This window comes from Equus quagga, chromosome 14 (genome assembly GCF_021613505.1).
Source record: "Equus quagga isolate Etosha38 chromosome 14, UCLA_HA_Equagga_1.0, whole genome shotgun sequence".
NCBI lineage: Eukaryota > Metazoa > Chordata > Mammalia > Perissodactyla > Equidae > Equus > Equus quagga.
The window spans coordinates 30,343,134-30,357,140 of NC_060280.1; the positions used below are offsets into that span (position 1 = coordinate 30,343,134).

At 38.7% G+C, this 14,007-nt stretch overlaps 1 protein-coding gene across 3 annotated transcripts in view; it reads left to right on the forward strand.

The window, feature by feature from the left end:
• The window catches only part of UVRAG (UV radiation resistance associated), a 305,917-nt gene that overhangs the window by 167,415 nt on the left and 124,495 nt on the right, over window positions 1-14,007 (forward strand). For all 3 annotated transcript variants that reach the window (XM_046685391.1, XM_046685392.1, XM_046685393.1), the window contains 3 exons: window positions 7,778-7,862; window positions 9,367-9,454; window positions 10,885-10,945. In XM_046685391.1, the coding sequence (XP_046541347.1) occupies window positions 7,778-7,862; window positions 9,367-9,454; window positions 10,885-10,945 (234 nt within the window). The remainder of the gene's footprint in view (window positions 1-7,777; window positions 7,863-9,366; window positions 9,455-10,884; window positions 10,946-14,007) is intronic.

Consider the following 14,007-nt stretch of genomic DNA (forward strand, 5'->3'; position numbering starts at 1 on the left):
ACTGTAATTTTGACAGCTGGCCATTGGCCAGTCTGAGACCAGACTCTCTGGTGAGAGAGAGCCTGGAGAGTCTGTGTTTTGTTTTGTTGATAGAAGCGAGATTCATATTCTTTACGTGTATTAGATATACAGGAGACAGCATTGACATTTGGTTATTAAAGTGCTTGATTTGCCTTCTCGCTGAACAGAGGGGCCATCTTAACAGTGAAACGCTGGTGTGTGCCTGCACGGGGCCAGACGTTTCGGAAGCACGTTTGGATTATAGTAAACCAAACACGTGCATTTGCTTTCTCTCCCTTTCAGTGACCCGTTGATAGGATAGTAAAGATACTCGCATAAAGAATAAATCCATGGTGATGGTGAAAATAAAAGAGGGTGCCATCAGAATAGCAAAGATTTTGACACAGTTCTCAAAGACACAGAACTGATAAGATTGTATTGGCGAATAAACTAGAGTGGAGAGAAACTGCAGCCTGGAACACAGATGATAAAGGCTGCAGTGGGGGTTTCTGGTAGAGCTCTCAGAGGCCTCAGCTTGGAATTTCCAAGTATAGAAATCAGGAACGGTGGAGTAGTAATTAGGGTAGCCGGGCCTACTGACCCATTTTCTTTCCTCTGTGAATCTGGAGTAACTTCCTATAACATTTGCTTCAACTGCCTTCTAAGCATAATGGGTTCTTGACCTGGTTAGGTCCCGTGATACGGGTTTGACATAGAAAGGTGGAGCAGAGTCTGACTGTGACCTTTTACAGTTGGCCCAGAGGGAAACCATAAAAGGCAGCTCTACTTAGGAGTGAAATACCCTAAAGTAACACAACCACAAGGTACGGTTCTCCTTATTTGACCGTTGTGGTGGTTTAAAGTACAGGTACTCCCTTCTCCCAGCATCTGTGCTCTAAAGGAAAGCCTGATTGTCAATGGGGCCTGCCTGCTTACCCTGATCTGGCACTCAAAGATGAAGGCTTTTATGTAAATAGATCTTCATAGCTTCAAAGGAGACCTGCACTGATTGCCTGTATTAGTCAATCTAATCACTGATTAATGGATTTGAAGGGGAAAACCAACGGTCATCAGATATCTGAGGAAAACAGTATAAATGAGATCAAGTTGAACAACCAGAATGGCTTCCCCAAAAGAAACAGAAAATACAAAGAAGAGAGAAGAGCTTTAAAAAGCTCAGAGTAATATCCTCAGATTTGACGTCCAGCCTCTGCATAGGATGTGGAAAGGAAGAAGGAGCTTCACTTTTACCCTAAGAGCAAGAGAAAGCTGGATAATGTACAAAATCTTAACTTTTCTTGAAGCTATCAGAGAGCTAAGGTTGTAGGGTAACCAAGTAGCCTGATATGTAAGGAAGGATGGGTGTCTCCAAGCAGAGACAGGATGTGAGGACTGACTTAGCAGTCAGAGCATGGGAGGAAGCTGGGGCCACTGTGTAAGAAGGTAAAATAATTCAGCTACAATTTTTAACAAATTGCTAACCACCAAGGGTGGTTACAGTGAGACTAGAGCAGATACAATCACACCTGCTTGCAGTTTATTCTGCATGGACCTACCTTGGATATTCACAAGAAAAATTGGAGGCAGCTCAGAAAATTGTAGAAAGCCTCCCTCTGTGGTGTAGTCTGGAGGAGGGCAGTGGATTCTTTTGCAAGAAAAGCATAGGGATGCAAGAATAGCATCCCTAAGAACAAAAGCATTAGGCTTCTAGGGGAAGAGCGTAAACCCTGCAGTTCCCAGGGTACAGATGAAAACCTATTGTGCCTGGAGGAAGAAAAAGGAAATACCCGCTACCCTTGGAAGTGGGGCTGGAAACTGTGTTGTACCTGGACTATTAGACATCTCCCATCGCCAGGGGAGAGATAGTACAGCTGAGGAAGTCCTACTTTGATACCCAGGGACACAGGGTGTGTCTGGTTAACCAGGACACACAGAAACTTCCTACCCTCCTCCCCAACCAGACTAGAAAGCAGAGAATAACAAACCACGGTAGTTTACCACTTGAGTGGCAAGAGCCTGGTGAGACACCATTACTTAGGTGCAGGTTCACAGAGAATACCTAAATCTGAGGATCAAACAGCTCATTGAGAAAAACCTCTGGCAAACCATCTTCACCGCCACCATCCCCAAAAAGGAAAAGTCAGAGGAAGTTTGAAGAATGTAATGCACTGATGGTATCCATGGCAGCAACAAAACCCCGATCTAGCTCAGTTTCTGATTGTACTGAATCAACCCCCAGATGAACAGTAAAAGAAGAGGCACGCCCTTTTCTTTCTCTGTTGCCCTGCAAACAATGTTAAGCATTCAATCAAAAAAAATTTGTATTGAGGTTATGATAGTTTACAACATTGTGAAATTTCAGTTGTATGTTATTATTAGTCAGTTGTCTTATAGGTGTGCCCCTTCACCCTTTGTGCCCACCCCCAACCCCCTTCCCCCTGGTAGCCATTAAACAGTTCTCTTTGTCCATGTGTTTGTTTATCTTCCACATGTGAGTGGAATCATACAGTGTTTGTTTTTTCTATCTGGCTTGTTTGGCTTAACATAATACCCTCAGAGTCCATCCATGTTGTTGTGAATGGGACAATTTTCAATCAAAATTTTTGACACCAAAAAAAGCAAAAACAAAGCAAAACAAAAAACCATCACTACCACTATCAACAACAGAACATTGTCAAGAGAAGAAATTAACAGAAAAATACTCAGAAATGACTCAGTTGTTGGGACTATCAGAGAGGGAATTTAAAATAACTATGATTAATTGCTTCAGGCTTTTGTGGAAAGGTGGATAACATGCATGAACAGATGGTAAATTTCAGTTGAGATGGAAACTATAAGAAACAATCTAATGGGTATATTATAAATAAAAAACACAATAACAGATAAGAATGCCTTTGACAAATTCGTCAGTAGATTGGACACAACTGAGGAAAAAATCATTGAATTTGAAGACAGGACAATAGAAATTACCCAAACTAAAGCGCAGAGACTCTTTCAGATCAAACTAAGATAATTCATCAACAGCAGTCCTACAATTCAAGAAATGTTAAAGAAAATTCTTCAGCAGAAGGAATATGATACCAGACAGAAACTTGGTTCTACACAAGAAAATTGAGATCTCCAGAAATGGTTGAAATGAAGATGTTATAAAGACATTTTTTCTTATTTTTAATTGCTCTAAAAGACAATTGATTTTCTAACACAAAAATAGCAATGTTTTGGGGCTTATTACATGCATAAACTAAAATGTATGAAGAATTTAAAGAGTATGGAAGGGAAGAATTGAGAGTTCACTATTTTCAGATTTTTATACCCTACATGAAGTGGTATAGTATTATGTGAAGGTAGATTGTTACTAATTAAAGTATATATTGTAAACTCCGGGGCAACCATTAAAAATTTAAGATAGAGGTAGGAATAAGCCAATAGTGAAGAATAAGGAAATCATTAAAAAATACTAAATCCAAAAGCATTAAAAAAGTGGGATAAAGGGACAAAGACAGATGGAACATGTAGAAAACAACTAGCAAAATGATAGAGATCTTAATCTAAATATATCAATGATTATATTGTGTGAATGGGCTAAATACCTTAATGAAAATCCAGATTTTATGTATTAAAAAAAGACCCAACTAAATGCTATCTGTAAGAAACCTACTTTTAATATAAAGATATAGTAGATTAAAAGTAAAAGAATGGAAATACACCATGCAAATACTAATCAAAAGAAGGCTAATGTGGCTATGTTAGTATCAGGCAAAGTAGACTTGAGAACAATGAATATTATCTGCAATAAAGATGACTATTACATTATAATAAAGAGGTCAGTTATGAAAAGACAGAGCAATCCTAAATATGTATGAACATAACTACAGAGCTTATCTACATCTCTATCTGTGTCTATATATATCTGAAAGGAGAAATAGCCGAATCTGCAATTATAGTTGGAAACTGCAACACTCATCTCTCAGTAATTTATAGAACAAGTAGAGAGAAAATGAGAAATCGGTAAGGATAGAAGACCTTAACAACACCGTCAACTAACTTGACTTAATTGAGCACCAGCAGAATACACATTTTTTTCAAGTACACATGGAACTTTCAGTTAGGCCATATTTGATATCAAAAAAGAAACAAATACAAAAGAATCAAAATAATGCAAAGTGTAGTCCCTCACCAAAATAAACTAGAAATCACTAACAGAAAGATATCTGCAAAATTCTAAATATTTGGAAATTGTACAACACGCACACACATGTACATACAAACCATGGGTCAAGAAGAAATAACAATGAAAATATTTTGAATAAAAATGAAAATAGAGCATCGACATTTCAAGGGATGCAAGCTTAGAGGGACATTTATAACATTTGATGCTTATATTAGAAAAGAAGAAAGGTCTTCAATCAATAATCTAAGCTTGTACCCTAACAACTACAAAAAGAGAGCAAATTAAACCCAAATCAAGCAGAAGGAAGGAAATAATGGGAGAAATCGGTGAAATTGAAGACAAAAGAGTAGAGAATATCAATGAAAACAAAAGGTGTTCTTTGAAAAGGTCAATAAAATTGATAAGCCTTTAGCCAGACTGACTAAATAAAAAGAGAGAAAGCACAAATTACCAATATCAGGAACGAAAGAGAGGACGTCACTACAGATCCTACAGAAATTAAAATGATAATAAGGTAATGTTTTGAATAACACAATGATAGCCTGTCACAAGGACCCTGGAGCAAGGCTAAAGAGAGCCCCATTGGCCAAATCTAGGACGACTTGAGCACTAAAATTATATACAGTAATGAATTATAAATCATTGAAAAATAAAGTGGAATCCATATTGATAATAAATAGCTAATGGGGAAGGGAGTGCTCTTGCTTATAGAAGAATGCTAAGTACTGACTGAAAAATATGGAGGGAGTACTAGAGTTGGAATAATATTATTTTGCAACCTTCATAGTTAAGATTGATCCAAGCAGAAGACGCCAATCAGTGCTAAATCCGGGGAGAAATTTAGATGGGAAGCAGGACATCTGCATTGTCTTAAAGATGGACATCATTGCTTCTACATGTAATGCCGTTAGAAGGATACAGCACCAACCATGTAGTATTCAGGCTGATAATATAGAACCTGAACAACATCTAAGGAGATTGAGCCCATTAATGCCTCAGATTATTACTCCTTATGAAGGGACTTGTGGAATTTAGGTTGAGTTTTCCGAGGTATCTTCAAATACTTAGTTTTTCTCTGTCTGAGCCTAACTGCACCAGACTCATTCAGTTCTGCTCCAGGGCCCAGCCCGTAACCGATGAGATGTGTTCCCTTTTGACCCTGATGTGTTTTGGAGAGACGGTGCCGGTGTGCATTCTGAAGCCTTAGCTCGGTTGAAGCCTGGGGAGAACCGCAGCCTCTCGGGCGACTGCTTTCTGGGTTTGGATCTACTCTTTTTATTGGAGATCATTTCAGAATTACAGAAAAATTGCAAAAATAAGATACAGAGAACACCTATATTCCTCACCCAATCTACCTATTGTTAACATTTTGCTGTTTGTTAGCTGGCTAGTATATTTTTTTAATTTAATTTTCCTTCCTTCACTTTGCAGGGTTCTTTTTTCTTTTGGTCATGTAATATGTTCTAATGAGTCTTCAAAACTGAGGAGGGTACATACATTTTGAAGCCCAGATCAGTCTTGCTCCTATTTTTTTGTTCCTTGTTCCCTGTTTGTGGTTACACTGGCAGCATGAGAGTTGAAGAGGCCTGATTTGTCTGAGGTGAAGAATACTGTTGCAGATTTCTGCAGTGGTAGAAGAATTCATGTGCAATCTAGTAAAAGTATACAAGGTAGAGGGTAGAGGTTGTCAAGCTAAATGTCTTCTGAAATCATTGAGGGTGAAGATTTGGGGAGGAATTGCATTGAGCCTAAAGAAGATAGGTGGTGTTCCTCGATTAAGTTCTCTTTTTGGGACCGAGTTACCAACTTACTGGTCATTTAAATACAGTTGAGAGAGAAGACTAGGATGCTTAGAAATATGTTGATATAATTACTTGGGATTGGTGAATTTAGCACTAAGGTTCAAACTGTATTTTTTTTTTCTTGAGGAAGGTTGGCCCTGAGCAAACAGCGGTTGCCAATCATCCTCTTTTTGCTTGAGGAAGATTGTTGCTGAGCTAACATCTGTGCCAATCTTCCACTATTTTGTGTGTGGGACACCTCCACAGCATGGCTTGGTGAGCAGTGGGTAGGTCCGCACTGGGGATCCAAACCTGCGAACCTCTGACCGCCAAAGCAGAGTGCGTGAACTTAACCACTACGTCACCAGGCCGGCCCCTCCAACTGTATTCTGATCAGTTAACCTACTTCTTATTCCTCCCCATAGGAGATGTAGAGAAGAGTTAAGGGCAGCTTTTCCTGTTGGATCACAGTTCATGAAACTAAACTCCCGTATGAGGTCTGGAGCAGAGTGTGTCAGGATCTAAGACTGTTCTCTGTGCTTCAGAACCTCTGGAGTACCAGGCCTAGATTGTCAAGAATGTAGGACGTTCTCGTTTTCTTGGAGTAGGAAGATGCAAAAGGATTTTAGGATCACATAAAGGGAAATGGAAGTTCCAAAAGTTGGTATAAATACAAAAAAAATCAGGCATATAAACACAAATATTAATCACTGCTGTGCTAAAGTAAACACTTAAAGGAAATTACACGCCCTGTAATGGGAGTGAGGTATGCGGTATCAGTTAAAACGTGGACTATTCCTATAATTCACGTCCATGGGGTTGAACTTTACACAGCCATTAAACATTATAACTCACACTATCTGTCAACATGTACAACTGCTTGTGACATAATATGGAAAAATCAGAATATACATTTCCTGCACACTGTGATTGTAGCTAAAAACTACTTATATTCATGAACAAGATGAAAGTTCCTAAAAAACGACTTATATTTATGAACTACTTTATGATAATTAAAACGCAGGCAAGTTTTTCTGCTCTACTTTATGCATTTTCAATAATAATGTTATATAGCATTTGTGGTTGAAAAGAAATTAACCAGTTTTATTTATATTTATTTATTTTTTAAAGATTGGCACCTGAGCTAACATCTGTTGTCAATCTTTCCTTTCTTCCTCTTCTTCTCCCCAAAGCCCCCCAGTACCTAGTTGTACATTCTAGTTGCAGGTCCTTCTGGCTGTCCTATGTGGGACGCCACCTCACATGGCTTGATGAGCGGTGCCACATCTGTGCCCAGGAGGCGAAACCATGGGCAGCTGAAGCGGAGTGTGTGGAGTTAACACTCAGTCATGGGGCCAGCCCCTAACCACTTTAAAAAAGAATAAACTTAATTTTTTTAGAGCAGTTTTAGGTGCATAGCAAAATTGAGCAGAAGGTACAGGGATTTCCCATAGACCTCCAACCCTCACATGTGCACAGCCTTCCCAAGTATCAGCATCCCCCACCAGAGCGGTACACTTCTTACAATGACGAACCTTTACTGGATCATCATTAACGCTCACAGCCGCTGTTTTTAAAATAAAAGAAGTTGTTTGAATTTTGAAGTCTCATCAGAGTTTCTTGGTAAGCGGTCCAGAAATTATAGACTGAGAACCTTAGACACTTGCTCTTTGACTCCTGCTGGAGGCTGGACTTGTGTAAAAATTGAACCAGTAGGGAAGTTTCTTCTACTTAATCCCCCGGAAGACCTCTGTACCCGGCCCACTTTGCCTTTGAACTTTGAACAGTGTTCCATCCGGAATTGTCTCCTTCCGTCTCTCTCTAGGAAGTGCGTTCTCAGCTGAGCACCTCAAGCTTCAGCTCCAGAAGGAATCCCTAAACGAGTTGAGGAAGGAGTGTACTGCGAAAAGGTAAGCGCAACGCTGAGAGGAATCGTCGTGAGTGTTCAGTTTACCTTGAGGGCAGGATTTGGAAAAACAGCATTCTTCAGAAGTGGCTGGTATTAATTTATATTCCGCACACCTCAGCACCACATTCGTTTATTCAACAGATATTTATGAAGCACCTCCTGTGTGTCACGCACTGTGCTAGAGGCAGTTGTGAGAGCTCCTAGAATATAGTCATAGTTAGGAGGGTGGACAGTGTCCGTCTGGTTTTCAAGGCCAGAGCACCACGACTTCATGTTTGAGTCTTCTCTTCCTGTCTTCTCTGTGTGGTGTAGCTGACAGTTTTTCCTTCAGTAATTTCTTCAGACTTACTGCTGCTTCCTGATCGCTCATTCGGATTACCTCAGGAGCTCCTAGAGTCTCTCTCGTCAGTCTCTCCATCTTTCCAGGTCATGCTCCATGTTGTTATCGGATCTCTTCTCTTAAAATACTATTGTTACCGTTATTTTTTTCTCTTCTTAAGAACTGGTGCTGATTGTTTTGCTTAACTTCCAAGTAAACCTTCACTAAATTGGCGCTATACAACTGCAGCTAATTTCAGTTGCTCCACAGCGTTCGTTCAACAAATGCTAATCATTTTTCCCTTTATTTTTTCCAGCACATGCTTAATTTTTTGTTACCTCTGTTCTTTTGCTCATCTTCACTCACTTTTCCTGGAAGGTCATCCCATTTTGCATTTTTCTTTGAGAAACCTTAGCAGTTGAGGGTCCAGGAATGTTAGACCTGGAAAGGACCTTGGAGATTATCTAGTCTAATTCTCTCAGTTCGCGGATAGGAGGACACGGCTGAGGGAAGTCGCTGTTTGTCCCGTTGTTGAGCGGAAATTTGTTCGGTGGGTATTTTATCTGTTGGTCGTGTTTCTTAAGCGGTTCGAGAGAGGAGCTGACTCATCTCGTGCCAAAGCCTTTTGCTTCTTTTTTCTTTTTACTCTATCATTTTTCTACAGTGTGGCAGGTTGTTTTTTGAGGTACTTATAACATGTAGCTGAGAGTGAAAAATAGCATAGTTTTCTGAGGAAATATGTATGGATATTTCCTGAAATCAGATTGGCCTCAGATTAAATGAGACCTTGCTCAGCTCACTAAGCCCCTCTGAATCTTGGTTCCTTGTTTAAAATAGGTATAATAATATCACCCTAAGAGAGTTGCTAGAATAATTAAGTAAAGCCGTTTGTGGAGCTCCTGGCACATGGTAGAGGGGCTCAGTCAGTGCTGATTTGTGTGGTTTATATCTGTTGGTGTGGTGCTGGGCACACGTATTAGGCCTCGGTGCATAGTTAGCTGAATTGATAGTATTTAGAGATAGATCAGGACTCATGTTAGCTATTATTCTTGCCTCTAATTCTGAATTTCTGTGGCCTAGTACAGACCATTTAATCTTCCCTCTGCATTGATTTTGTGGAAATAAATGTTAAAACCATGCAAGCATTTTTTTTTTTAACAAATGTGCTTTTTTCTTTTCTCATTAGAGAACTCTTTGTGAAGACCAACGCTCAGTTGACAATTCGTTGCAGGCAGTTGCTATCTGAGCTTTCCTACATTTACCCTATTGATTTGGTAAGTTTCAAATTTTCTGGAAAGTTGTGGAGTTTTTCTTGTGTGTGTGAGGAAGATAGACCCTGAGCTAACATCTATTGCTAGTCTTCCTCTTTTTGCTTGAGGAAGATTGTCTCTTAGCTAACATATGTGCCAATCTTCCTCTATTTTATATGTGAGATGCTGCCACAGCATGGCTTGATAAGCGGTGTGTAGGTCCGTGCTGGGGATCCAAACCTGCAAACCGTGGGCGGCCAAAGCAGAGCACGTGAACTTAAGCCACTATGCTACCTGGCTGGCCCCAGAATTGTTTTTTTTTTTTAAGATGATTTCTGTTTGCAATTTCCTCTTAATGAAAAAACTCATTGCTCTAGTCTTTTTTTTTTTTTTTTTAAAGATTTTATTTTTTTTTCCTTTTTCTCCCCAAAGCCCCCCAGTACATAGTTGTATATTCTTCGTTGTGGGTCCTTCTAGTTGTGGCATGTGGGACGCTGCCTCAGCGTGGTTTGATGAGCAGTGCCATGTCGGCGCCCAGGATTCGAACCAACGAAACACTGGGCCGCCTGCAGCGGAGCGCGCGAGCTTAACCACTCGGCCACGGGGCCAGCCCCTCATTGCTCTAGTCTTAATCACATACTCTGTCATGATTCATTCAGAAGCTAATATCTACTTAAAAAGTAAATTTAGACTTAGTTGGCATTAGGATCCACCATTTGATTTGTTACATCAATTTGGTGGTATGATTCACTCATCTTCATCTGAAAGAATGCCAAATTATTTCTAGTTTCTTTAGGATCTTTTCACTCAACCGCATTATCCACTGCCACCGTTTCTGATGCATACATGCATATACCCGTGCACTGCTTTTAAAATATAAGTCCTGGTTAATTTCTATTTATTAGTCTTGCCTAAGCCATTCCTGGGATAGCTATCAGAATGTTAAGTTTTTGAATCTAGTTTCTTAGAGTAAATGCAAAAAGTAAAACTTCAATAAAATTGTTTCCTTTTTAGAGAACTAAATCTGCTAAATTTGATGGTTTTGTTTTCTTTATAATGAAAAGAGATTTAAAAGACTAATTTTCTGAGAGGAAAGCTAATAGGACTTTAGGTTACTCATAGAATCTTGTTAATTCCATTAAAAAATTTTCATTTATAGCTATGAATTGATCAAAAGATATTTTTATAATAAAAATTTTACATGGCTTTTTCCTTAGACATGATGTTTTAAATGTTTATATTATAGAAAGTTTCAAGTATGTATACAGATATAGTAGTATAATGAAGCATCATGTACTCATCGTCCAGCTTCAACAATTATGATAATATTTTGAGTCTAGGAGAGTATTGTCTTTGAAGTAACACTGACCTGCTGAATCCTTTGAGATTTGACTTAGAGTTTCTTTGCTTTATACAAAGAAAGAATTGATTTTATTCTTTGGTTATATTCACAGAATGAGCATAAGGATTACTTTGTATGTGGTGTAAAGTTGCCCAATTCTGAGGACTTTCAAGGTACTTTATTTCTTTTAATTTCCTAAGATTTGGTGTATGTAATATATGGGTGTGCCACAGGGAAAATAGTGATATCGTGAAATGTTGGTTGCCTACCACTTTATCCAGAAAGGTTTTTGGACCTTCTGATCCTTCCCAGTTGTAAGTAGAAATTCAAGATTCCCTGATGAGAGACTAAAGAGAATATTTGGTCTAATCATGGGAAAAAAATTATTGAACCTTATATTTGAAATTTAAAAGAAAATAGTTTTTAAGTGGGCTTTCAGAAAATCAGACAGTAGGATTCTTAAGAATACCAATAATCTCCCTATAATTTTGGTTTGACTTTCATGAGAATTTTGTGTGTGGTTGGGAGTGGAAGAATGACAAACAGTAATCTATTCCATTGTTATTTAGAAAATCATATTTCTGCTGACATGAAAAGTATTTGAAAATTTAATTTTATGACATTCCCACTACCACAGATTAAACTTGTACTATCATTTCTGTCCTCTTTTAATTAAAAAAAATTTACATTAAAGATATTATAGACTATGATTCATAGTAATTACTATTTAAAAAAATATTTTACTTTTCCTCTTCTCTTTACCAGTATGCCCAAGAAAAGAACTTGTTTTATTTAGCATGTTGGTAAAGAGATTTTTTTTTTTATCGTCAGCAGAGTGGGTCCTTTTCCCCTACCCTAAACAATGCTTTGAGGCCTGTTAAATAGCTTTATAGGTTACTCTCAAAGCTGTCATATTATCTATTTGAGAAGAAATCATTCAAGAAGAGAGCATACTAGTTTTGATTGGGACTTTCTTCCATTTCCTTAGAAAGAAAATGTTATTTGTGGTCCTTTAACATTTAAGATTATTTTAATTTATTGCCGCCTTTGGCCTTTACAACAGCCCTTACAAGTAGTTGGGACATGTTATAAGAAGAGTGATAAGACAGGAATAGGAAAACTTATATTCAAGTGCTGGTTCCCTTCTAGAAACCATGTAATTTGGAGCAAGCCATCTAAGCTTTGAGTTGATTTCCTAATCAACAGTCTGAACATAATAATTTATGTCCTACCTGTTTTACATGATTGTTGTGACAATTATATCTGTAAAAGCATGACATTTTGCCTTATCTATAATCCTCACAAAAACAAACAATGGAAACCTATAAGAAAGGTGGGTAATCTCATTTTGCAATGTGTAAGTTAACTATTTAGTGACTTGCTTGAGGCCACAAAGCTGGGAAATGACCTTGCTGGGGTTTGTCCCATTTCCATTGTACGATGTTCCCTGCAGTCTCTGTAAGTCACACGGATATGCTTTGGTGTTAACTTTAGGCAAAGTTATGGAGTCTTGAAGCCCATGTTACATCTTTTTCCTCGTTTGTTCATTCATTCATTCAACAAACCCATTGAGTATGTTCACCCCTGTGCCAGGTTCCAGGGATACAGAATATTCATTCATTGGAAAAATATTAATTGAGCACCTGTATGCCTGGCACTGTGCTGCGTTTTGAAGATATAATGGTGGGGAAAACAAATATGTTCTTTCCTTTAATGGAGCGTATAACCTGTTGAGGGAGACAGCCAATAGACAAGAAAATAAGTATTTAAGGAGTATTTCATAAAGGAACATGCTATCATAGAGAATAGGGAAACCTACTTTAGATACAGCAGTCAGAGAAGATCTCGCGGAGGAGAAACATTCAGCAGAAAATTTGCAGGCTGAAAGGAACCGACTGTACTACAGCTGGAGAAGGAGCATTCCTAAAAGAGGGAGTAGCAAGTACAACCGTCATGATGGAGGAAGGGGTTTGATATGTCTGAAAAACTCAGGGTGGGGAGGATGGAAGAAAAGACCTGTATTTGGGGCAGATCATGTAATCTCTTAGAGCTTAATTTCTTCACCTGTAAAATCAGGTAATATCTACATCTCCAATTCATTGTGATGATTTAATGAGATAACATTTGAAAGAGCTTTTCACATAGTAGGTGCTCAATAAATGTAATTGGAATTAGTTGCAAGAGAAAGAAAGAAGAGAAGGTGGGAAAGAAGGAAAGACAGAAAACCCCAGACCAGATCTGTGTGGCTAGAGCCTAGTGAGCAAGGGGCAGAGTTACATGGGGGAGGCGGGGGAGGTCCGCCAGGGCCTGGAGGGCACTGTAAGGAGTTTCTGTTTTGTTCTCAGTGGAGTGGGAAACCCCTGAAGGACTTTAAGAAGGGGGATGATAAGAGCTGATTGATATTTCTAAAAGTCACTTTGGCTGCTAAATACAGGATAATTTGAAGGGAGGCAGGAAGGGAAGCAGGGCTATCAGTCTTGGTGGACTGTCACTTAATCCACTCTGGGTTGTTTCTTCATTCTATTTTTGTTTTCTTTGAAGTGCTTTGTTTCATAGTTTTTCATAACTTTTATTAGCTGTCTAGGGTTAGTATGCCCAAGAAGCTGAATACATTCTTCCTACCCTTTAAAAAAATTAGTTTTGCATTTTAGTGCAATTGCTGAAAAATGAAATAAATGTTTAATTTTACTGTGAGGCCCTACTCACTCCCCATGACTCCTAGGAATCAGAAATTTTATTAAGCGCATATGGTAGTATTGGACATCAAAATCTTACGTTAGCATTCTGTAAGGCACTTCCGTATACTGAATTTACTGAGTGCCCTGTCTGTGTCATTTGCTGTGCCAGGGGCTGAGAGCATACAAAGACGATTAAGACAGTGGTCCTCCCTTGGTGAGATTTCAGTCTAATTGAGGCCATCAAGCCAATCAAGAAATATTTGTTGAATTCATGCTCTGTGCCAGGCACTGAGAAGTTTGTACCAGGTACATGGGACTCGAAGGGAGAATAATCAGTTCTATTAGGAGGGAATCAGGGAAACCTTTACAGAGAAGAAGATACTTAAAGTGTCTTAAAAGATGAAATGTATTCCTCTGTTGAAAGAAGGGCAGGGGGGAGATTTTTGGTTGGGTGAATAGAAATATGGTACCATGGAACATCATGCATGACGCTATCTTGTTTATTTAATCCTCCCAACTGCGAGAATTAATTCCTTCTGTGAAAGAAAGAATTACAC